Here is a 25132-nt window from a genome sequence, read left to right as displayed (position 1 = left end):
AGGGCTTTACCTGCTTTGCCACAGTGCTGGCCCCAACAATCTAATTTTTAAAAGTGCAGAATGGGCCGGCACTGTGGCACAGCAGGTTAAAGCCCTGGCCTGCAGCACCATCATCCTATATGGGCACGAGTTTGAGTTCCGGCTACCCTGTTTTTGATCCAGCTCTCTGCTAATGCACCTGGGAAAGCAGTGGAAGATGGCTCAAGTGCTTGGATCCGTACACCCGCAAGGGAGACCTGGAAGAAGCTCCTGGCTCCTGGCTCCTAGCTTCAGATTGGCTCAGCTCTGGCCTTTGCAGCCATTTGGGGAGTGGACTAGCGGATAGAAGACCTCTCTCTCTCTCTCTCTCTCCACCTCTCTCTGTAACTCTTTCAAATAAGTAAATAAAATAAATCTTTAAAAAAAGTACAGAAGACACAAATTTACAAGATATATATATAGCAAACAACAAATATATATTTATGTATATAGCAATCAACAAATGAAAAGATGTTCAACAACATTTGTCAATAGAGAAACAGAAATTAAGACAAATATGAAGTACTACTACACACCCATTAGAATGGCCAAAATCCAAAACAATGACAATTCTAAGGATGCAGAGAAATAGGAATTCACATTCACCGCTAGCAAGAATGTAAAAATGTATCTCTTTGGAAGATAGGCTGGCAGTTTATTTAAAAACTAAACATAGTCTTACCATATGACCTCGTAAGCATACCCTTCAGATCTACCTGATTTGAAAACTTACGTGCACACTGAAACCTAAACACAGATGTTTGTTTATAGCAGCTTAATTCAACACCACCAAAAACAGGAAGCAAACAAGGTGCCCTTCAATAGGTGAAATGAATAAACAAATGGAAGTACAGCCAGATAGTTTAAACAATAAAAAGGAATGAGCTATCAATGCATACAAAGTCACTGATGAATCTTAAATACATATTAAGTGAAAGAAGTCAATCTGGAAAGGTTACATACTACATGATTCCACTTATGTGACATTCTAGAACAGACAAATTTATGGAGACAATAAAAGATCTGTGGTGGCCAGGGCCTGGAAAGGAAGGGGATTAAATAGGCAAAGCACAAGGGATTTCTTCAGGGTAGTGAAACTAATATTCTGCCTGATACCCTAATGGTGAATAAATGTCCTATGCATTTGTCAAAACCCACAGAACTTCATTACACAGAGAATGGACCTTGGGGCTGGTGCTGTGGCACAGCAGATAAAGCTGCCGCCTGCAGCTGGCATCCCATATGGACACCAGTTCTAGTTCTGGCTGCTCCACTTCTGATCCAGCTCTCTGCTATGGCCTGGGAAAGCAGTAGAAGATGGCCCAAGTCCTTGGGCCCCTGCACCAGCATGGGAGACCCGGAAGAAGCTCCTGGCTCCTGGCTTTGGATCTACCCAGCTCCAGCTCCAGCCATTGTGGCCATTTGGGGGGTGAACCAGCAGATGGAAGAATCAATCAATCTCCACCCCCACCCCCCGTCTCTCTGTAACTCTAACTTTCAAGTAAATAAATAAATCTTTAAAATAAAGAGTAGACTTCAATGCATGCAAATTTTTTTAACTTTTATTTAGTAAATATAATTTTCCAAAGTACAGTTTATGGATTACAATGGCTTCCCCCCGCCCCAAACTTCCCTCCCACTCACACCTCTCCCATCTCCTGCTCCCTCTCCCATTCCATTCACATCAAGATTCATTTTCAATTACAATGTACGCAAAATTTTTAAAAGATTTATTTATTTGAAAGGGAGAGAGAGAGAGAGAGAAATCTTCCATTTGCTGTTTCACTCCCCAAATGGCTGTAATAGCCAGGGCTAGGCAGGTCTAAGCCAAGATCCAGGAGCTTCATCTGAGTCTCCCATGTGGGTGCAGGGGCCCAAGCACTTTGGCCATCTTCCGCTGCTCTACCCAGGTGCATTAGCAGGGAGCTGGACTGGAAGTGGAGCAGCTGGGACTTAAATTGGCACCTATATGGGATGCTGCCTCCGCAGACCTTAGCTTAACCTGCTGTGCCACAGCACGGATCCCAGTGTATGCAAATTTAAAAAAAATATTAAGGAGGCTGGGAATCTCAGGATAGACTGCAGAATGTGACAAAAGAATCTAACTGCATCACAAATTTATGAAACAGTCTCATTAAAAGGGCTATGGTGAAAAGGTGCTGACCCAAGTAACTGGAAATAAAAGGAACTCGTAATACTAAAGGTAAAAGGAATTGTGCATAAACACTGCATTCTAGTTGATAAGGTTTGTCTTTGCAAGAGGGTGCTGATGAACAGTTCTGAAATATCCAAGTTTCTCACTGCTAGGGTGGAAGGTTACAGATAAGCCAGGAGAGGAGGCTAGTCTGACCCATGTGGTAATGGCTTTGAACTAGAAACATCAGGGGCAACCATTTAGTTTAGTAGTTAAGACCTGCATCCCATATTGGAGTGCTTGGGTTTGCCTCCCAGATCCAGCTTTCTGGTAATACCAACTCTAGGAGTTAGCAGGTGATGGCTCAAGTAATTGGGCTCTTGCCACTTACATGGACTGAGTTCCCAGATCCTGGATATAGCCTGGCCCACTCCTGGCTGTTTAGCGTTCTCCCTCTCCCCTCTCCCCACCCCCTTCCTTCTCTCTTTCTCTCTCTCTCTTTCTCATGCTGTCTCTCAAAAAAAAAAAAAAAATGAAAGACATGAGCATGACCTTAAGTTGAGCGTAATATAGATACAAATGGACATAGGTTCAGTATACATATATGTATTTCCTTACTACCTTGGCTTGAGGAGGCCTAGAAGTAACAGGAGCATACCTACTGCCTATCTTGGTTTCCAAGACCATTCTCCATTTGAAAGAAACCAGCTCCTTAGAGAAACGGCTGATTCTAGTACTGGGTCAGGGAATATATTAACATGGGTGTGGAGTATATCACAGTGCCAAAAAATAAAGAGGTGCTCAAGGGAAAAAAAAAAAAAAACTCACAATGATAAGGAAACAGACCCAACTGAGTTTTCAATGGCCAAAGCCTGGTCAATTTGGGCAACAAAATATAGTAGTATAGCCCAAAGTACAGAATAAATAAGAGCCTATACTGACATAAATGACTGAATAAATAAATAAATGGAAGAGAATGGATAGATATCGAAGAGCAATTCTAAATAATTTCTGTAGGGGCCAGCGTTGTGGTGCAGTAGGTTAATCTTCTGCCTGTGGTGCCGGCATCCCATATGGGCACTGGTTCAAGTCCCAGGTCCTCCACTTCAGATCCAGCTGCCTGCTAATGCACCTGGAAAAGCAGTAGAAGGTGGCCCAAGTCCTTGGGCCCCTGCACCCACATGGAAGACCCAGAAGAAGTTCCTGGCTTCGGATCGGCGCAGCTCCCGCCATTGCGGCCATTTGAGGAGTGAACCAGTGGACAGAAGACCTTTCTCTCTGTCTCTCCCTCTCAGTGTCTATAACTCTACCTCTCAAATAAGTAAATAAAATCTTAAAAAATAATTTCTGTAAATATTTCACCCTCAAGAAGGTAGAACATAACTCCCTAGTCCTTATGTGTGGGCTACACATGACTTCCTTGTGAAGAATACAGGACGGAAAGGTGGGAGGGGGGGCGTGGTATGGCTGTACAGAGGAGAAATGGACAAACACTACCTCAGGCAGGTGATCAAGGTTAACATTAGCAGTGATAAGTCATGCTGACAGTATGTTCTCTTGATATGATGTGATAAGAAGGACACTTGACTCCTGTGTTCTTTCTTCCAAAACCCATAACCTCCATCTAATTATGAGGACAAACATCAGTTAAATTCCAATTGAGAGGCATTCTACAGCATATCAGTACTCAAAACTGTCAAGGGTCACTAAAAACAAGACCAACCTGAGAAACTCGCAGAGCCAAGAGGAAACCAAGGAGACATGATGACTTCATATCATCATGGCATTCTAGATGGGTCATTAGGTAAAAACTTAGAAAATCTGAATGGAATATGTACTAGTTATTAAATTTAAAACTGGGGAAGGCATCTAGCCTAGCAGTTAAGACGTCAATGAAGACACCCACGGCCCATATCAGAGTGCCTGGGTTTGATTCCCAGCTCTAGGTTCTGACTCCAGCTTCCTACCAATGCAGACCCTGGATGGCAGCTGGGGATGGCTCAAGTGGTTGGGTCCCTGCCACCCATGTGAGAGAGAGACCTGGATTGAGTTCCTGGCTCAGGGAGTCTCTGGGTTCCGCCTCAGCCCAGTCCTGGCTGTTGCAAGCATTTGGGGAGTGAATCAGTGGGTAGGAGCTGTCTCTCTCTGTATCTCTACCTCTTGAAAAAAAATAAATATTTTTTAAAAAATAAAATTAAATAAATGAGGGAAAGACTAGAGGATATCAGTTCTGGAAGTTGCCTATTTCCCTATGAAGAAATCTAAAGGAATCCGGTAAAACCTGTAGCCATCATCATAGGTTTCATCTTAAACATTCAGCAAATAAAACTGGAGTGGTTTATGGCCCCATAGAGCTTTGATATGGGTTACTTTTTTTTTGTTCCAAGTTCAAAAAGTGGCAGTTAGGACTGGCATTCTCCCAGGCTAAGTGTTTATGGGAAGTTAAAGTATTAGGAAGATGATGGGTTTTGAAGAATAATTTTTTTTCCTCCCCACACAATCCGCACAGTTGCTGTAGTCAAACAGCTAGAGGGAAGCCTAGCGGAGGTGACCATGGTAGGTTTCTCCATGAGTTGGAGCCTAGCATGTTTTCCTTTGTTCTCAGTTTTTCTCTGGAGAACAATTGTGACGTTTTCACAGTGTGGCAGAACAAACAGAGCTGTTTCATAATTTATTTGGTGGGTTTCATTTCAAGTACTGTCATGTTTTTCATTTGATCACATTTGACTGTTAAGATTTATTTTCTTCTCTGGGCTGTTGGGGAGTTATGCTGAGGCTCAGCTGGTGGTCTGGGAGAACACAGCCTCCTCCATAATACACTTAGGCTTTGAAGTCCTCCATGACTCTTCTCTAGTTTATTGCCCATATCTAATTGTCCCTATCGATTCTCCCTCTGAAGTTTCTCCAGAACTTGTTATTCCTTCCCCTCCATTCCTCTTGTCTTCACTGAGGTCTTTTGATCTTTTGCCTAGACTTTTAAAAAGTAACAATTTCACTGGACTGTCTCTGAGCCAACTTCCCTTCAATCCATCCAGCACACTGCCAAATGTTCTCTCAAATTCAAATCTGATCATATCATCCGGGTACTACTAAATCATTTGATGGTGTCTTGGTTACGAGATAAGGTCCCAAAGCACATAGAGTCTGGACTCTACCTGGAATTCTAATCGGATCTGCCTCTCTATCCCCTACCATCTTCCCTCCAGCTCCAACTGCCACACCTTCCCCACACAGCAGCCATGGATCTCAAACACACAGACTCTGTGTTTCTTGAATACAAAGGGTTATCTCTTGCTGCTGGTGCCACTACCTCTGCTGCTCTCAGTACCAGGATGTCTTCTCAGACAGTTAAGGAGGAGCAAGGTGCACTAGGTAGAAAGAAAAGGGAGTGAAGCAAAGAAGGGAATCAAAGAACATTATTAAAACAGCCCAATGCTGTGCTCATATCTGGGTGCTTCAGAAATACTGAATGAATGAATGAATGAATGAAGTGCTGACCATGAGGCCCAGGCTGCAAGAGCAGGCAAGAGAGCACAGATGGACTTTGAGAACAAGCTCTGAATATTTTCCTATTCTTGAAGCCCCGTTTCCAGTTTCTCCCCCTCCAATTCTTCCAGGTCTCCGCATGTCTGTTTCTTCTAATTTACAGACCATTCTCACACTACCTCAGACACATTTAACCATGCCATGCATAATTTATTTATTCATTCCTCATAAATCAATCCCTCTAGCTATCTGGGAAACAAAAACCCACTTGTACTGCCTTTCAAGCTCCTTCTAGCTAATCTTTTTATGTGCTATTGTGTCTGGTATAAGACGTCATATTTTAGACACAGTTTCAGCACCAACTAACAAGGATTTTTGTGACCTTTTCTCCCTTTTTTCCTTATTAGGAAACTCAATGTAAAAACATTCAATCAAGCAAAAAGACTTGGAAAGCAAAGCAAGAAAATTCCATCACTATGGAGTGTTGACAGTGGACTCATTTCCGTGTGTGTGACTCACAGAAAGCGGTCTTGTTATTTTACAGTCAGACTTTGTAAACCACAAGTTATAATTCCCCTATAAAGACGAGTGAAATGTGTCAAACACAGTCGACAATCAGAGACGTCAGAAATCTTGTTATGCCTTAGTTTTCTAGTCTATGAAATGGGAATAATAGATAGTCACTTGCCCTAAACTTCTACTATGAGTAATGTGAATACGCAAAGAACACTTTACTGATACAGATTCCATATGAGATCATTTTCTATTAGAAGCAATGATGATAAGCACTCTTGATTAACCAAAAGGCTTAAGCAGAGGAAGCCAGTTTAAGATCATGGATAGCCTAAGTAACCTCTTCACTAGAGCCACTCCTGATTGGTATAACTATGATGGTTATAAGAACACAGAAATGGAAATGATAGGCAAACACCTTTGGTAGAAGTAGGTAAATATGAAAACCACTAAATACAAAACCATGAGTACCTTTCTTTTATTAACTTTAAATTCAGGGGCTCATCCCTAGGGTCACTTTCCTGAGGTATCTTTCCCAGGCAAATGTCTTGCCATTCTGTTTTAATCTATCATTTCTATACTGATATGTTGATCCCAAACTGGTTACCACCTCAGAGAGGTCTTCTCTGATCATTTATGAGCCACACACAAAAATAAGTCACTTAAGATATTCTGTAGTGATAGAATTATCTTGATTTGCTTTCTCATTGGTTTTACTTTAAGTATCATCTATTGTCATTCTATTTGTTTCCACCCAAGTACTTATCACAATGAGTAATTAACTAAGTAATCTGTTTACAGTCAGTCCTCTATATCTGCAGAGAAACAACTGAGGATACAAAACATTCTTTTAAACAACTCGATCTGTACTGAACAGATATAGACTTTTACCATGTCATGATTCCCTAAGCAACACTAATGAACTATTTACATTGCATTCAATTTTATTAGGTATTACAAGTAATCTAGACAAGATTTAAAGTACACAGGAAGACCGCTGAGGTTCTATGTAAATACTACACTATTGTATATAATGGATGTAAGTATTCTCAGGGGGAACTAATCCCCATGGATATCAACTTCCCCAACCAGATTTAAGTTGCAGATCAATATCTGCCTTAATCTCCAGGCCTGCCAGAAGGGCCTGGCTCATAGAAGATGTTTAAGAACTATTTGCTGAAAAGCTGGATGAAGGAGTTCTGTCCTCACAGTGATGATAAGGTTAGTTCAAATTTCTTAGCATGACATCCAAGCCTGTGACCTATGTATTTGGGTTTATATTTTTGCCTTTTTATCTACTCCTATATAGAGAGTACTTCAAAATGCTAGGAATTCATAGTATTATGAAAAAACTATGTTTGGACTTCAAAATCTTTTTGCACCAAAACATGTTTATCTTTTAACTCCATTTTCCATGAACTTCTTGAAGTACCCTCATATTATGCTTTCTGCCTAGCTACTCTTCTTCTTACCAAATAACTAATCTTTCAAGATCCTACTCTAATACATCTTTTCTGTGAAATCATCTCAGATACACACATACACATACATAGACATATGTACACATTGCTTCCTCTGCTAAGTTCCTATAAGAGCTATTATTATACTTATAACATAGGATTATAGCAGTAATATTATAATAATGATATCTAACATTTTATTGAGCACTTAACTCTCTGCTAAGTATAAGGGAGTACTATCACAAATATATCACAAATACTTATGGATAGATTCAACTTCATAAAAGCAGGCACAGTGGCTTAAAGCCTTGCTAATTCCAAGGTCCTAGTGAAGTGACCACAATGTCATATGCCCTTGATACAAATTTGCTAAATAACAAATTCTGACAGTAGCTCCTTGTCCCCTGACTTTATTTTGAAAATGCAATCCTAATCAAAAAATCGGACAATAGTTTTACAGAAAGTATACAATTGTAAAGTGATGTAGTCTTTTCTAAGTACAACACGAAACTTAGAAGTCATAAGGAAAAGGGGCGACATACTTGGCTACATAAAAATTATAAGTATTTGTAGATTTTTTAAAAACTAAAGTAAAAAGACAAACCAAAAATGGAAAAAAAATGTATTGAACCTACATTAGATAGGTTAATGATAATATAGGAAGGGTAGTGATAAATAAGAAACACATCAACCCATTAGACAAACAGGAATGTCATATGAACAGGAAACTTCCAGAAAAAGAAATTAAAATAATAACAGAAATTTTTATTCTATCATACTGTAAATATGAAAAAAGAATTGTAATATTTGGCACTGGTAAGGCTAAGGGGGAAAAAGCAGTCTTATACACTATATACTTTAAAAAAGATATATATATCTTTTGATATACCTATCTAGTTGTTCACTGTAACATTATTTGTAATAGCAAAAGACTGGAGACAACTGAAATATGCATCAATAGAACACTAAAAATCTGGTTAAATAAACTATGGTACAATAATACTATTGAAATTATATGTAGGCCGGTGCTGCAGCTCAATAGGCTAATGCTCCGCCTGCGGCGCCGGCAACCCGGGTTCTAGTCCTGGTTGGGACGCTGGATTCTGTGCCGGTTGCTCCTCTTCCAGTCCAGCTCTCTGTTGTGGCCCAGGAGTGCAGTGGAGGATGGCCCAAGTCCTTGGGCCCTGCACCTGCATGGGAGACCAGGAGGAAGCACCTGGCTCCTGGCTTTGGATCATCGTGGTGTGCCGGCCGCAGTGGCCATTGGGGAGTAAATCAATGGAAAAGGAAGACCTTTCTCTCTGTCTCTCTCTCTCACTGTCCACTCTGCCTGTCAAAAAAAAAAAAAAAAAAAGCAGGCTAGATGCCAAAAAAAAAATTAAAAAAAAAAAAAAGAAATTATATGTAACCATTAAAAGAAAGACGTCCTCCCAAAAAGAAAGAAGTAGTTAGGTAACCAATGAGAGTTAAAATTCTCATTTTATGAATGTATTCCAATCAATTGAAAAATACAATTATAAAAAGGGGACAGATTTGAACATGTACTTCATCATCAAAGAGGATATAATGTTAGCAAGTAAGTATATGAAATGATACTCAAGAGCATTGGTCATTAAAGAGATTAAATTGAAACTGTGATGAGATAACACTATATTCCTATTAGGATAATTCAAATAAAAATTACTGAAAATACCAACAGCTGTCGGAGATGTGGAGCAAACAGAATTCTCATACATAGTTAGTCCAGATGCAAAATGGTCCAGGCCCTGTGGAAAATGCCTTGGCAGTTTCTTAGAAGGGTAAACACCCATTCACCATATGATCTAGTCATCCCACTTCTGAATACACCACTCAGCAAGAAAAAGGATTGAACAATGTAGATGAGTCTCCAAGGCATTAAACTGGATGAAAGAAGTCAGTCTCAAAAGGTGATGTGATTCCATGTATCTGACATCCTTGAAAAGAAGAAACTACAGAGACAGAGAAAAGATCAAAGGTTAGAGGGGCTAGGGAGGAGGGAGGTCTGACTGCATACAAGTAGCCAGAGAGGTTTCTTCAGGAGGTTGAATTGTTCTGGATTCTGGCAGTGGTGGTGATTACAAGACTCTAGGCATGTGTGAAAACTCATAGGACTGTGTGGCAGAAAATAAGTGAATTTTACTCTACATAAAATTGTAAACATCTTTTAAGAGATGAATCAGTAGTCATGATACCTTCTATTTCTCGGTCTAAAGGAGGAACATCGTCTCTCATGGAGAAATCCATAGCTGTGCCCGGTATGTCCATCAAGTCTTCATCACTGGAGCTGCTCCGGAAGCTACTAAAACTCCCTTGCTGAAAGCCTCTGTTATCCATGGCTCCTGTGCACAAAGAAAAATTGGGGAGTTGTAACAATGACCTCCAAGTCCTGTAACACTTTTATAATGGCAATAAATACACATAACACAAGATGTACCATTTAAATAATTTTGGAGTATACAGTTCAGTAGCATTGAGTCCATTTACAATGGTGCACAACCAACCCCACTATCCATTCCCTGAACTATTTTGTCATTCTCAGCAGAAACTCTGTACCTAGTAAACAGTTAACTCCCCATCTCCAAACCTTTGGTAACTTTTATTATATTTTCTATCTCTATCAATTTGCCAGTTCTGGATATTTAATAAAAATAGAACTATACAACATGTGGTCTTTTGTGTCTGCTTCTTTAACTTAGCATAATGGTTTCAAGGTTCATCCATGTTGTAGAATGCATCACTAATTCATTCCTTTTTAAGGATGAATAATATTCCATTGACTTAATAGATTATATTTTATTTATTTATTTTTATTTTTTTTATTTGACAGGTAGAGCTATAGACAGTGAGAGAGAGACAGAGAGAAAGGTCTTCACTCCGCTAGTTCACCCCCCAAATGGCCGCCACGGCCTGCGCTGTGCCGATGCGAAGCCAGGAGCCAGGTGCTTCCTCCTGGTCTCCCATGCGGGTGCAGGGGCCCAAGCACTCGGGCCATCTCCACTGCCTTCCCAGGACATAGCAGAGAGTTGGACTGGAAGAGGAGCAACTGTGACCAGAACTCGATGCCCATATGGGATGCCAGTACCGCAGGTGGAGGATTAACCAAGTGAGCCACGGCGCCGGCCCGATTATATTTTATTTATTTATTCACAGCTGAAGGACATTTAAGTAATTTTTACTTTGTTGGTTGCCATTTATGTCTTCGCTCATGCTCTTATTTTGATGATCTTGATATAAAAACCACTAAAATATATTCAGTTACCAACTAGATGGAATTTATCTCTAGCCTTTTCTATGTAGTTGATAGCAGTTTTTTGGAAAACAATTCAAATGAGCATAAAATGAAATGAAGGCATATGTAAAAATGTAACGGGAGTTCACAAGCAATCAATTGAAAAAATTAAATATTAGTATTGAGAAACATGTTGGCTATTTGGGGAAAAAATTATGTTATGCTACTGACTATCCCAGAGCTTCGCACACAAAGTGGATGCATAGAAATGACAGATGATTGGGGCTAGCATTGTACCATAATGGGTAAAGTCACTGCCTGTAGTGCCAGCATCCCATGTGGGTGCCGGTTTGAGTTCCGGCTACTCCACTTCTGATCCAGTGCCCTATTAATATGCTTAATCAAAAAAGATAGCCCAAGTGCTTGGGCCCTGCACCCCCATGGGAGACCTGGAAGAATCTCCTGGCTCATGGCTTTAGACCTGTCCAGTTTTAGCCATTGCAGCCATTTTGCAGCCAGTGGATGGAAGATCTCTCTGTCTCTCCTTGTCTCTATCTGTATCTCTGCTTTTCAAATAAACAAATATTTTTAAAAAATAAATGACAGATGACTGACATAGGGAAAAAGAGGTATACTATGCCATTGAATGATGTCCTCTGCTCAATAATTTAACATGAAAATGAAAAAATTCCATATCAGAAGTATAAAATCTTCAGATTATAAATTTTACTCAAAAATCTTAGAATACTGATTTATATCTAGCATTGTATTTCCCCATTTCTAAAAAGATTATTTATTGATGGACTGATTTGAAAGGCAGAGCAACAGAGACAGAGAGACAGAGATTTTCCCTCTGCTGGTTCACTCCCTAAATGATCATCACAGCCAGGGCTGAGCCAGGCTGAAGCCAGGAGCCAGGAACTCCATCCTGGTGTCCCATATGGGTGACAGGGACCGACGTACCTGGGCCATCATCCACTTCCCTCCCAGGTGCATCAGTAGGAAGTTGGATCAGAAGCAGAGTAGCCAGGACTTGAATCTGCACTCCAATATGGGATACCAGCATCACAAGCAGCAGCTTAACCAAATGCAACACAATGCCAGCTGCTTCCCATTTTTTAAATCATAGGCAGCAAAGTTCTGCTGGATTAGACAAATAATATTCCTTTGAGATTTCCCGTTCTTTTAAGAAACTTGTAATTCATCAGGATTATTTGTAATGAATGTGTGAAAAATCAAATAGGATAAATTAAGTAATAGACCTAAGAAATGGAATCTTGGCAGATAAATATTTTATTTTTTAAAAAATTTTATTTGAAAGGCAGAATGTCACAGAGAGGGAGGGAGGGAGGGAAAGGGAGAGAGGGAGAGAGGGAGAGAGGGAGAGGGAGGGAGAGAGGGAGCGGGAGGGAGAGAGGGAGCGGGAGGGAGAGAGGGAGCGGGAGGGAGAGAGGGAGAGGGAGGGAGAGAGGGAGAGGGAGGAAGAGAGGGAGAGGGAGGAAGAGAGGGAGAGGGAGAGGGAGGGAGAGAGGGAGAGAGCTTCCCTCTGCTGCTTTATTACTCAAATGACGGCAACAGTCAGGTCTAGATAAGGCCAAAGCCAGAAGCCAGGAACTACATCCAAGCCTCCCACATGGGTGGTGGTAACCCAAGCACTTGATTCACTTTCTCTTTTTCCCAAGTGCATTTACAGGGAGCTAGATCAGAAGCAGAGCAGCAAGAACTTGAATTGGCATTCTGATAAGGGAGGTTGGCATCAAAGGTGGTGACTTAACCTGCTGTGCCACAATGCCAACCTCAAACATTTTAAACATGGAGTATAAAGCATACAGAACCAACATCCCAGGTCCTTATCAGTTTCCAGGTCCTTGGCTATGTGCTTAAAGTCAATTGTTTCATTTAATTTTTCTAACATTCCTATGTTGTAGCATTATCAGTCCTAGTTCAGATGAGGAATCTGAAGCTCTAAATCATGTGCTCAATTTCACAACACCTCACTTATGATAGAGACCCATCCTGACTGAAATGTGAGTGAAATTTAGGAATAATCTACTTCCATCACAGTGCTAACCAGGCCCGACCCTGCCTTAAAAAAAAGACTGCATTCTACTAGTACAGTAAATGTTGCAACACTTGACAAGGACAAATATTTTAACATTTGGATGTTCGAAGCAAGGATAACAGATTTACACAGAATCACATGACAGTATTTCCAATTTAGGGCTTCCTTTCCTTCTAAAGCTTGTTAGTTGTTGGAACATTATTCACAGGCTCTGTGTAAAGCATACTAAACATACAAACTTATTACTATTTATGTTATGTGTAGTAATGATCACTGTTGGCAACAGACAAAGCCATGAGCATACACACATAATGTGCAATAGCTGCAACTAAGGAGAACTAATGAAACCCTGAATTTCTCTCTTATTAGCCCCTTTCTAGAAAGGCTGACCTTAACGTTTGACTCCATGTTGTTAGTGTTTTCTACTCTTGCTTTGAGCTTGCCATCAGTGAATTTCTTGAAATCACTAAACTTTCTGTGTTCATTGCTAATTCTCTCTCACTTACTCAACAGACTTTTTGGGGGGCTGCAATTTTAGAAAAACATAAACTTCCTTTAAAAGGTCCAAAGGAATAGACATGAAACTGCTACCTGGAACAGAATTCTCAGTCTTTCCTTAAGGTTCATAATCTCAACACACTTGAACATCATAGGCCAGTTCTTTCGTTGACAATCTCTTAATTTTGATTTGAATTGATGTTTCCTCCTGAGTAGACTCAGGTTAGGGATCGCTGGCAGATATACTAGAGAAGGGATGCTGTGGTTTTCTAACTGCACCCTATCAAAGGGCACATGCTTTTTATCTGCCCCAATTAATAATGCTATTTATTAGTTCACCTCATAAAAGTGATGTTTTCCAGGCCTCTCCACTTTGAATATACATTGTCTCTTTATACTAGTGATTATTTTCTAATAAAGGTCCTTTAACACAAGTAAATAAACCATTTCTTATAAAACCATTCATTCATTCATTTATATATAAGTGGATTCCCCTTTTGCTTAGTGAGTTATAATCCATTGCTATTGTGTTTCATTTTCATGCCCAAATTTTCCAAACTTTGGTCAGTAGGGCCCTCTTCAAGGTGGCTTCTATGTCCTTTTGATATGTCTCCCATTATGCTTTGAGAATTCCCTTAACTTCTGTCACAAAAGACATTCCAGACTCATCTTGTACTTTTATGCTTCCACCCTTGGGATCAGCCATTTCTTCAAGGAATCCTGAATAGTTTTAGCAGGGAATGATACCTAGAAGGCAAAATCTGAGTGCTAGATGTGCTCATTGCTATTGGGGTATTGCTGCTCCCAAGCTCTGTCAGTGGAAAAAGGTAGGGAATACACATACACACATAAACATACATACACAGAGATACACATAAATATACACAACCATATATTTCTAAATATTTTCACATACATCTGTATTTTGAAAACATACATTTTATATAAGTATACAAATATTTTTTATATTTCTCTATACATATATAACCGTAAGTTCTCAATTATTTCACTTATTCCAACCCAAAATGACAGGATTCAATTTTTTAAAGATTTATCCAAAAGGCAGAGTGACAGAGAGAGAGAGAAATCTTTCATCTGTTGCTTCATTCCCCAAATGGCCATGATGGCCACAGCTGGTCTAGGGGGAATCCAGGAGCCCTGAACTCCATCTGGGTTTCTCATGTGGGTGGTAGGGATCCAAGTACTTAGACCACCTTGTGCTGTCACACATTAGCAGTGAGCTGGATCAGAAGCAGCAGCGTCAGGAATCAAACCAGCACTCCGACATGGGATGTGGGTATCCCAGCAGTGGCTTAACTCTCCGCACCCTAACACCCACTCCCACAACCTAATTTTGTTTCTTCTTATATTTGTATCTTCCTTCACTGACAATAAGAAATCTAAACAAAAAAAGAAATCTGGGTCCTATTACTCTTAATATTTTTTCTCACTTTGTGAACAAGCCTCCTGTGTATAACCAATCTCCCTTCTTCCCCCCTATTCCTTTCTCTACACAGATGCTCTCCTCTCACCTTCTAGGTTCTGATTCACAATATTGAGCCACTACCTCATGTAGATGTTTTCTTTTTCTTTTTTTTAACTTTTATTTAATGAATATAAATTTCCAAAGTACGGCTTATGGATTACAATGGCTCCCCCCCCATAGCGTCCCTCCCACCCGCAACCCTCCCCTTTCCCACTCCCTCTCCCCTTCCATTCACATGAGGATTCATTTTCGATTCTCTTTATATACAGAAGATCAGTTTAGCATATATTAAGTAAAGATTTCAACAGTTTGCTCCCACACAGAAACATAAAGTGAAAAATAACAGATGATTTTTTAAATGATGATGAAATCAGATCAGACCTATTGTCATGTTTAATCCCAGTGAGAGTCAAGTTGGGAATTGATAATTTCTTCTTTTTTTTTTTTTTACAGAAGATCAGTTTAGTATACATTAAGTAAAGATTTCAACAGTTTGCACCCCCATAGAAACACAAAGTGAAATATACTGTTTGAGTACTCGTTATAGCATTAAGTCTCAATGTACAGCACATTAAGGACAGAGATCCTACATGAGGAGTAAGTGCACAGTGACTCCTGTTGTTGGCTTTACAAATTGACACTCCTGTCTATGGCATCAGTAATCTCCCTATGCACCAGTCATGAGTTTCCAAGGCTATGGAAGCCCCTTGAGTTCTCCGACGTAGATGTTTTCTTTACCATGCTCAGACTCTGACACCACCAGCAGGCCACATATCTGCACGGAGGGCAGACACCATCTTCAAAGCATATAAACCCCCACAACCCAAGCCAAGCTACCCTTCTGAGTGAGTGCCTTTCTCAGATCACTTGGTGGGCTCTGATTCCCTAAGCAAGGCCATCCCCAAGCGCAAGCAAACACTTCAAACAAGCGAAATAAAGAAAAAGAAAAATAGCCCATTAATTTTGCTCTGGATCTTTGCTCCCACCTAACAGGTGCTTCCCAGTCTTAATCTAATTTAGTTAATTGACACTTGGGTCTCATTTTCAATATATCTTATTATGTGTATGCAAATATTTAAAAATCTGAAAAATCCAAAACCCAAAACACTTCTGGTACCAACCATTTCAGGTAAGAGATTCTCAACCTGAATCTCTAGCTCTCTCTTCTTTAAGCTCTAGTTCTGAATTCCCAAGAACTCCATTTGTTAGTCTTATTGCTACTTCAAATTGAATAGGAGGAAAATGAAAAAAAAAAAAAACACAGTGGAAATAATATTAACCTAAACACAAACCACAAAATCCAAACAAGACATGTTCCTCACTCTCATCCTCCACATAAACTGCCCTTTTTAAATGCAGGTGGCAACACAGTCAATATTTACAGTTAATGTTTGGCTAACTCTGGGATTTACTACCTGCAATGAACCTACAAAAAGCACTCAACCTCACAAGTAGTCACTCCAGGTTTCTAGAAATCACAACTGAAAACAAGTACCATTCTAGATGATAAGAAAGCAAAGCTAACAGAGTAGCATAGCCAAAGAGGTTTTCTTTCAGTGTGAATTTATTAAATGTTCATGAGTTCCATACAGTGACTAGCACTAAAAAAAAGCAAGAGAATCTGTAAAGTGATTCAGAATCCCTCTCCTCTCTCCCCACTGGCTATGTATTCCATTCAATTCCATTCAGGAAGTGATTTAAAATACACATTCCAGGGGTGGACCCTGTAGTGCAGCAGTTAGGCTGCCACTTGGGATGCCCAAATCCCACATCAGAGTTCAAGTCCTCACTCCACTTCTTCTTCTTCTTCTTTTTTTTTTTTTTTTTTTTTTTTTTTTTGACAGGCAGAGTGGATAGTGAGAGAGAGAGACAGAGAGAAAGGTCTTCCTTTTGCTGTTGGTTCACCCTCCAATGGCCGCCACAGCTGGCGCGCTGCGGCCGGCGCACCGCACTGATCCGAAGCCAGGAGCCAGGTGCTTCTCCTGGTCTCCCATGGGGTGCAGGGCCCAAGCACTTGGGCCATCCTCCACTGCCTTCCCGGGCCACAGCAGAGAGCTGGCCTGGAAGAGGGGCAACCGGGAAAGAATCCGGCGCCCCAACCGGGACTAGAACCTGGTGTGCCGGCGCCACTAGGTGGAGGATTAGCCTAGTGAGCCGCGGCGCCGGCCTCACTCCACTTCTGATCCAGCTTCCTGCTAATGAGCATCCTTGGGAAGCAGCAGTGATGACTCAGGTATTTAGGTCCCTGCCACCCACATGGGAGACCAGGATGGAATTCCAAGCCCCTTGATTCAGTCTGGCCCAGCCCTGGCTGTTGTAGCCATCTGGGGAAAGTCTATCTCTCTCTCAATTAAAAAAAAAAGTCTATGGGATGGGCACTGTGTCACAGCAGTTAAACCACTTCTTGGAATACCCATATCCCATATTGAAGTGCCTGGGCTCAAGTACTGCCTCTACTTCCCATCCAGCTTCCTACTGATGCATATCCTGGGAGGCAGTTTGAGTCCTTGACACCCATGTGAGAGACCCAGACCGATTTCCAGACCCCTGGCTTTGGCCTGGCCAAACCCTGGCTTTTGTGGGCATATGGGGAATGAACCAAGACATCTCTCTCTCTCTCTCTCTCTCTATATATATATATACACATATAATATATGTATACATATGTATATATACATATAATATATGTACATATATGTATATATATATGCCATGTACTCTTACATCTCCATGCCTTTGTACAAGCCAGCTGTTCTATTTTTCTATGTGGAATCCCATACCCTCTCATTTTATTTTCAATCTGGTGAAATCCCATTCAGCACATCTAAGATATATATATATATATATATATATATATATATATATATATATTTCTGCTTTCAAATAACTAAATCTTACAAAATAAAATACACATTCCAGAAAATCCATGGTAGTGCACAAATTACAGGAAGAAGTATGGGGAGTTCAAAAAAATTTATGTGTCCTGTGTTTATAGTTTCAGATGGGTGTACCTATTGTAGAAATTCATTAAAACAACATAACGACACAGCAAGATGAAGACCCAACAAAAGAGAAGCTGAAAAACCTTTCAGTTTTCCCACAGGGACCTCTTCAACTCCTTCCTGTAACCTACTGACACAGAACAACCTAGCTAAATTGAGCCGCCTCATTTTAAACATTTCCTGAAGCAGCTATCTGGTTCATTGTTTGGGTTATAAAGTGCTTCCTTAATAAATACACAGAAAGAAAGTGTCAACAAAAGAAAATTAGAGGAAACAAGTAAACAGCAAAAAGCAAAATAGGTGCCATAAATTGGAATTTTACAAAGTAAATAAATACAATCAGTAAAACTCAAGGTGCTATTTGCCCATGGATAACCCATTCTGGTACAGTCTTTGGTTTTATTTTGCAGATATAAAGATGTACACACAAAAAAATTAAAGCAGCAGAATAATGAGTAAAGTTGAGATTTGAACTCATGTGTAGTTGAACTCCAAGCTCAGGGCTCATTATAACTTCCTGAGGCTTTACAATGGCATGTCAGTTCAGAAAATGGCACATCTGGATTCAATCAAACCACATTCTACGTGGTCACAAGCTTGAGGTCAGCCAGAATTTGGGGCAGGCTAGGAACAATATAAAGGAATCTCGTTTATTTTCAAACTAAAGGACAGCAGTTAGGACTTGTCATAGAATAGAAGGCAAAGGAGGAGGGCAATCAAGAGAAAACGTGTGGCTGACAGTTGGGTCACATTCTTGCTTAAAATTCAAAGTGATTCTTCATTGTCCATGGGATCAAACTGAAACTTCTTTGCATGGCATTCAGGGTCCTATCAAATCTGGATCCCATATACCCAGACAGACTTTCAAGTATGGATCCCATCTACCCAGACAGGCTTAGCTCTAGTCGCAAACATGTTATGTGTTATACCCCATGTAGGCTATGTCTTTGCTCAAGCTAGCTGTTCTTTGTGGAATCCCATCCATTCCTTTTCTATTTTCAATCTGGGGAAATCCCATTCAGCACATCTATGGCCAGCTCAAATAGGCTTTTCGCTCAATACCCGCTTTGTTCACACATCGATGGTGATTGTATAATCTCTTCTACTTGAATCTTGTGACTACACTGTGTCCTTCTCATTTCTGTTATTCCAGAAACTCCACTGTGGTCTCAGAGTAGGTGTTCAATAAATTCTTACTGAGGAGAATTCCAGTTGGGGAGGAAGGTTTACCAGCTAAACAATATATTTCTATGGCTAACACTCAATAAATCTATACCTTGTACTATGAGGAGAGGGAACTGGGGAAACAAAGAGAGTTCATTACTCTGAATTTATGATCTAGTTGAAGAGAAAACCCTTCACATAATGCAATTACACAACAACTAAGTGGTAAGCTGTTAGACTAAAAGTGCAAGTGGCACTCAGAAAATGAGGGGAAAGCAAAAGCTAGAGAAGAAACAGGGTATTTCAGGCTCAGCAAACAAAATGGTTTTCAAAGTCTTGGAGATAAGAATAAAACTAGCACTGGTACCTGACTAGAGCACAGGGTAGGTGTCTGTGAGTAAATGAATAGAGCTGGGTCACGAAGGACCTGAAGAGCGAAAGGAGTCACTATGGTTTTTGAGATGCAACATGAAAAAAAATTATGTTAGGCTTTAAGTGTGGCACCAGTAGCCTGGAAGAGAGACAAGAAGAAAGAGATAGGAAGGCAGTTTGCTACATCTAGTTTCAATGGAGGTGGTTTAGATTGGATAAGGAAGTGAGAAGGAGGAGGACCACACAAACCAAGGCAAGAAAGATTCTTTCTCCACTTGGAAGCATTAAAGGAATAAAGTCCCAGGAGGAAAGGCTAGTGCTGCTTCTCTCAGCATGGTCTTCTTCTGGAAGTAATCCTCACATATGAGGAAGGTTAGGAGAAGAGATGAGCAGTCTGAACAGGCAATGCCAGAGCAGCAGTTCTCCAATGTTTTGGTCTCAGAGACTCTTTAGTCTTCAAAAGTATTGAGGAATCTATGGAGCTTTTAGTTATGTGGATCATCTATAAACATATTGACTGTAGTGAAATTAAAACTGACAAATAAGATTGTTATATTTATGAATTTAGTGAAATATAACGATCATCAACCCACTATATGGTAAGATTAACTTTCTTAAAAAAATACAGCTACTTTCCAAAACAAAAATGAATGAAAGTCAGTTTTTTTCAAGTTGCTTTGGTGTCTCACTTAATAAGGGATAGCTGAATTTCGCCTCACATGTTCTATTAGTCATCAGAGCAATGACACCATCATCCTGTCACATAGCCTCTAGAAATCTTCACTGTGGACATACAAAATTATTATTTAATGTAAATATGAAAATAGTTTTAATCTCATGGACCCCTCCCCAAAAGGGTCTCATGAACCCACAGACCACACTCTCAGAACTGTTGAAGTATGGAAGGAATGAGTGTGCAGAAATTCTACTTAGGGAACACCCACACTCAGTGAGAAGCAGGAAGAGGACAAAACAGTCCGAAGAGACATGTCAACAGCTGTGAAAGTGAAGCGAATCATAAACTAATCTTTTCCTGTCATTTTTTTTTTCCAGAGGAGTAAGGGCCTAACGATAGACAGAGATTGTTTCAATCATTAAAATGAGATCCCAACAGAAGATTAGGCAAAAGGCATTGATAGATAATTTATTAGAGAACAGAAAATAAACGGCTCTAAAATTGCAGATAAATTAAAATTAAAACAATAATATACTATCTTCCCTTAGCAGATGAGCTTTTCTTTAGTTTCATCTCAAAGACTCTTCAGATATTATGACTATCCTGTTAGACAGGTTTTCAAGAGTGTGATAAATGGGATGGCCAGAGAGGCCCCCAGGTGGGCTGAGGAAAGGCTCTGTCAGCACTCAGAGAAAACACTAGAAATGTATAGATCAACTTTTGCTTTGGAACATAGGAGTAATAGTCTCAAACAAACTTTACAAAAGAAATACAGTACCACACTGAAAGATCTGCCAGCTATATATATAAGGAAGATTTATTCCATGAATGCAAGTTATAGATTATTTATTTGAATGGCAGAGTTATAGAGAGGAAACACACACACACAGAGAGAGAGAGAGAGAGAGAGAGAGAAAGAGAGAGAGAGAGAGAGAGAGAGATTGAGATTGATTTTCCATCCACTGGTTCACTCCACAAATAGCTGCAACTGCCTGGCTAGCTGAAGCCAGGAGCCAGGAGCGTCTTCCAGGTCTCCCACATGAGTGCAGGGGCCCAAGGACTTGGACCATCTTCCACTGCCTTCCCAGGCACATTAAGGAGTTGGACTGGAGGCGAATCAGCTGGGATTTGAACCCACACCTTTATGAAAAGCTGGCATTGCAGTGGATTAACCCACTGTGTCACAACACTGTGGCACAACACTGTGCCAAGAATGGATTTTTGAAATTTAGTTATTCTGGATTTAAAACTTTAAAATTATCCATGTGGAAGATTTCTTTCTTTTTTAAGATTTATTTTTATTTATTTGAAAGCAGAATTAGAGAGAGACAGGGAGGGAGAGACAGAGAGAGAGAAAGAGCACAATCTTCCATCCACTGGTTCACTCCCCAAGTGGCTGCAATGGCTGCAGCTGGGCTGATCTAAAGCCAGGAGCCAGGGGTCTGAACCAGGTCTCCCACAAGGGTGCAGGAACCCAAGCACTTGGGTCATCTTCTGCTGCTTTCCCAGGCACATTACAGAGAACTGGATTAGAAGTTAAGCAGCCAAGACTTGAACCAGCACCCACATGGGATGCCGGAAAGGTAGACGGCGGCTTAATTTGATACACCTCAGCATTGGTTCTGGAAGATATCTTTCTTGACATGATTATAGGAAATCTAAATCAAAACCAAAACGCAAGATATCATTCCCCTTAATACAGAAAGGTACCTCTGGTTGCTAATTTTATTTAACATGGTACAAGAAAAATTTTAAGGGGAAAAAAATGAGGAATGCATAAAGGAAAGGAAGAAAACGATATTCCAATTTAGATTACAAGGATGCATACCTATACAAATCCAAGAATATCAACTAAAAGTAGCCAAAAGTAATAAATGAATTCAGAAATTATAAATCTACAAAAATCATCTGTATTCCTATATATTACCACAGAATTAGAAAATACAATGATAAAATAATTCAGTTATGATAGTCAAAAATTTGAAACAATATTACTTTAAAAGTTATAAAAGGCAGGGTTGGCGCTGTGGCATAGTGGGTATAAACAGCGCCTGCAGTGCCACCATCCCATATGGGTTTCCAGTTCCAGTCCTGGCTGCTCAACTACTGATCTAGCTCTCTGCTGTGGCCTGGGAAAGCACCAGAAGATGCCCCAAGTCCTTGGGCCCCTGCACCCACGTGGGAGACCTAGAAGAAGCTCCTGGCCCCTGGCATCAAACATCCCCAGCATTGGCCATTCTGGCTATTTAGGGAGTAGCCCAGTGGATGGAAGATCTCTCTGTTTCTCCTCCTCTCTCTCTAACTCTGCCTCTCAAATAAATAAACAAATCTTTTTGTAAAGGCAACTACAAAGGATAAAAGGACAGAGATGTATCATGATCTTGATTGGAAGTATAAATACAACAATAATGAGGGGCCGGAGCTGTGGCGTAGCAGGTAAAGCCACCACCTGCAGTGCTGGCATCCCATCCAGCTCTCTGCTATGGCCTGGGAAAGCAGTGGAAGATGGTCCAAGTTCCTGGGCCCCTGCACCGACGTGGGAGACCCGGAGGAAGCTCCTGGCTCCTGGCTTCAGATCAGCACAGCTCCGGCCGTCCGGCCGTTGCGGCCAATTGGGGAGTGAACCAGCAGATGGAAGACCTCTCTCTCCCTCTCTGCCTCACCTATCTCTGTGTAACTCTGCCTTTCAAGTAAATAAATAAATCTTTAAAATAAACAATAATGAAAGAGAATCTAATTTGAATTATATCTAAATATTCATCTAATGTTGCTATGGCATCCTTTATAGAATCTTACAGACTGATTGTAAAATTCACCTAGAAGAATCAGTAGGAAAGGACATTAGTACACATATTTTCTTAATTATGAGAAACTTATCCTGTGTATTTCAATCTTTTACAAGGAAGCAATCATCATACCTTATGGCATTAGATTAACAATAGAAATTCCAGCAGTGAATCCAACCTATTAGAAGAATTTAATCACTGATAAACATAAAGCAATACAAATATAAGAACCAACTTTTGGTGGTTAGGAGACCACCAAATAATATAGAATTATAAAATATACCACACTGTAATAAATACCAGATGAGTTTTTTTAAAGTTTATTAAAAATGAACATGATGGGGGCGGCATTGTGGCACAGCCAGTAAAGTTGTTGCCTAGGACACCAGCATCCCATATGAGCGCTGTTTCAAGTCCTGGCTGCTCCACTTCCTATTGAGCTCCCTGCTAATGTGCCTGAGAAAACAGTGGAAGATGGCCCAAGTGCCTAAGACCCTGCCACCCACTTGGGAGACCCAGAAGTAGCTCGTGACTCCTGGCTTTGGCCTAGGCCAAGCCCAGCTTTTGCAACTGTTTAGGGAGTGAACTAGCAGATCCAAGACCTTTCTCTTTCTTTCTCTCTCTCTCTCTCTCTCTTTCTCCCTCCCTCCCTCCCTCTCTCCTTCTCTCTCTCTCTCTCTCTCTCTCTCTCTCTCTCTCTGTAACTCTAACTTTGAAATAAATATGCAAGTCTTTAAAACAACAACAACACAGGAGCTCTTGGCTCCTGGCTCCCGGCTTCAGCCTGTCCCAGCTCTGGCAGTTGTGGCCCTTTGGGGAGTGAACCAATGAGTGAAAGATCAATCTGTGTATGTGTGTGTGTGTGTGTGTGTGTCGCCCCCTCTCTTCTTTTTGCTGTGTAATTTTGCCATTCAAATAAATCTTTTTTTTTTAATTTTTATTTATTTATTTTTTTTGACAGGCAGAGTGGATAGTGAGAGAGAGAGAGAGAGAGAAAGGTCTTCCTTTTGCCGTTGGTTCACCCTCCAATGGCCACCACAGCTGGCGTGCTGCGGCCAGAGCACCACGCTGATCCGATGGCAGGAGCCAGGTGCTTCTCCTGGTCTCCCGTGGGGTGCAGGGCCCAAGCACTTGGGCCATCCTCCACTGCACTCCCTGGCCACAGTAGAGAGCTGGCCTGGAAGGGGGGGCAACCGGGAAAGAATCCAGCGCCCCGACCGGGACTAGAACCCGGTGTGCCGGCGCCGCTAGGTGGAGGATTAGCCTATTGAGCCGCAGCGCCGGCCATTCAAATAAATCTTAAAAAAATTAAGTACATGGGGACAGGTGCTTGGTCTAGTAATGAAGGTGCCCATAAGCCACACTGGAGTACCTGGGTTTGATCCTCGACTCTGGCTCCTGATCCAGCTTGCTGCTAATGCAGATCCTGGGAGGCAGTGGTGAGGGCGCAAGTAACTGAGTTTCTGCCACCCACATGGGAGACCTGGATTGAGTTACAGGTTCCTGGATTCTGCTGGGTCCTCCCGAACCCTGTTGCCAGAATCTGGGCAGTGAACCAGTGAATGGGAAAGTGTCCTCTCTCTCTCTCCCAAGTAAATAAATTTTTAAAAAAATGAAACACAGAATGGTGTAATTATCCCAGATATACAGAACAAAATCATTTTACTATGAAATGAGATAAATTGGGTTAATTTACATGTATCAAAATGAGGGAGGTAACTATGCATCAGGGAATGTATACAATAAAACAAAGTCAAGGAACAGGAAAGAAACAGATCTGGTGCTGGCATATAGGAGCACTGGCTCAAGTTCTGGCTGCTCTGCTTCTGATCCAGCTTCCTGCTCATGCACCTGGGAAAGCAGCAGAAGATGGCTCAAGTACTTGGGCCCCTGCACCCACGAAGGAGACCAAAATGGAGCTCCAGGCTCGTGGCTTCAGCCTGGACCAGTCCCAGCCATTGTGGGCATTTGGGGCATAAAACCAGTGGATGGAAGATTTCCTGCCCCGCTTCCTTCCCTCCCTCCCTTCTTCCCTCCCTCCCTCCCTCCCTCCTTTTCACTCACTTCAAATAAATACATCTTTTTAAAAAAGAAAAAAAGGGAAAATATCCGTGTCATCAATGAAAAAGATTAAAGAAGAGGTGATGCAAATATCCAAGTAGAAACTGAAGGAAGACTTCCAGTGTCTGATCCAGTTTGTAAGGAGCTTGACACTCATACTTCCA

General features: G+C 40.9%; 1 protein-coding gene across 1 annotated transcript in view; it reads right to left on the bottom strand.

The window, feature by feature from the left end:
* Nucleotides 1-25132, bottom strand: part of CLCN5 (chloride voltage-gated channel 5) — a 176531-nt gene that overhangs the window by 42809 nt on the left and 108590 nt on the right. The window contains exon 4 of the mRNA XM_008272337.4: nt 9825-9971. Coding sequence (XP_008270559.1) covers nt 9825-9971 — 147 coding nt within the window. The remainder of the gene's footprint in view (nt 1-9824; nt 9972-25132) is intronic.

This window comes from Oryctolagus cuniculus, chromosome X (genome assembly GCF_964237555.1).
Source record: "Oryctolagus cuniculus chromosome X, mOryCun1.1, whole genome shotgun sequence".
NCBI classification, from domain to species: Eukaryota; Metazoa; Chordata; class Mammalia; order Lagomorpha; family Leporidae; genus Oryctolagus; species Oryctolagus cuniculus.
Note: the sequence above shows the minus strand (reverse complement) of the source record. Positions and strands in the feature narration are given on the sequence as shown.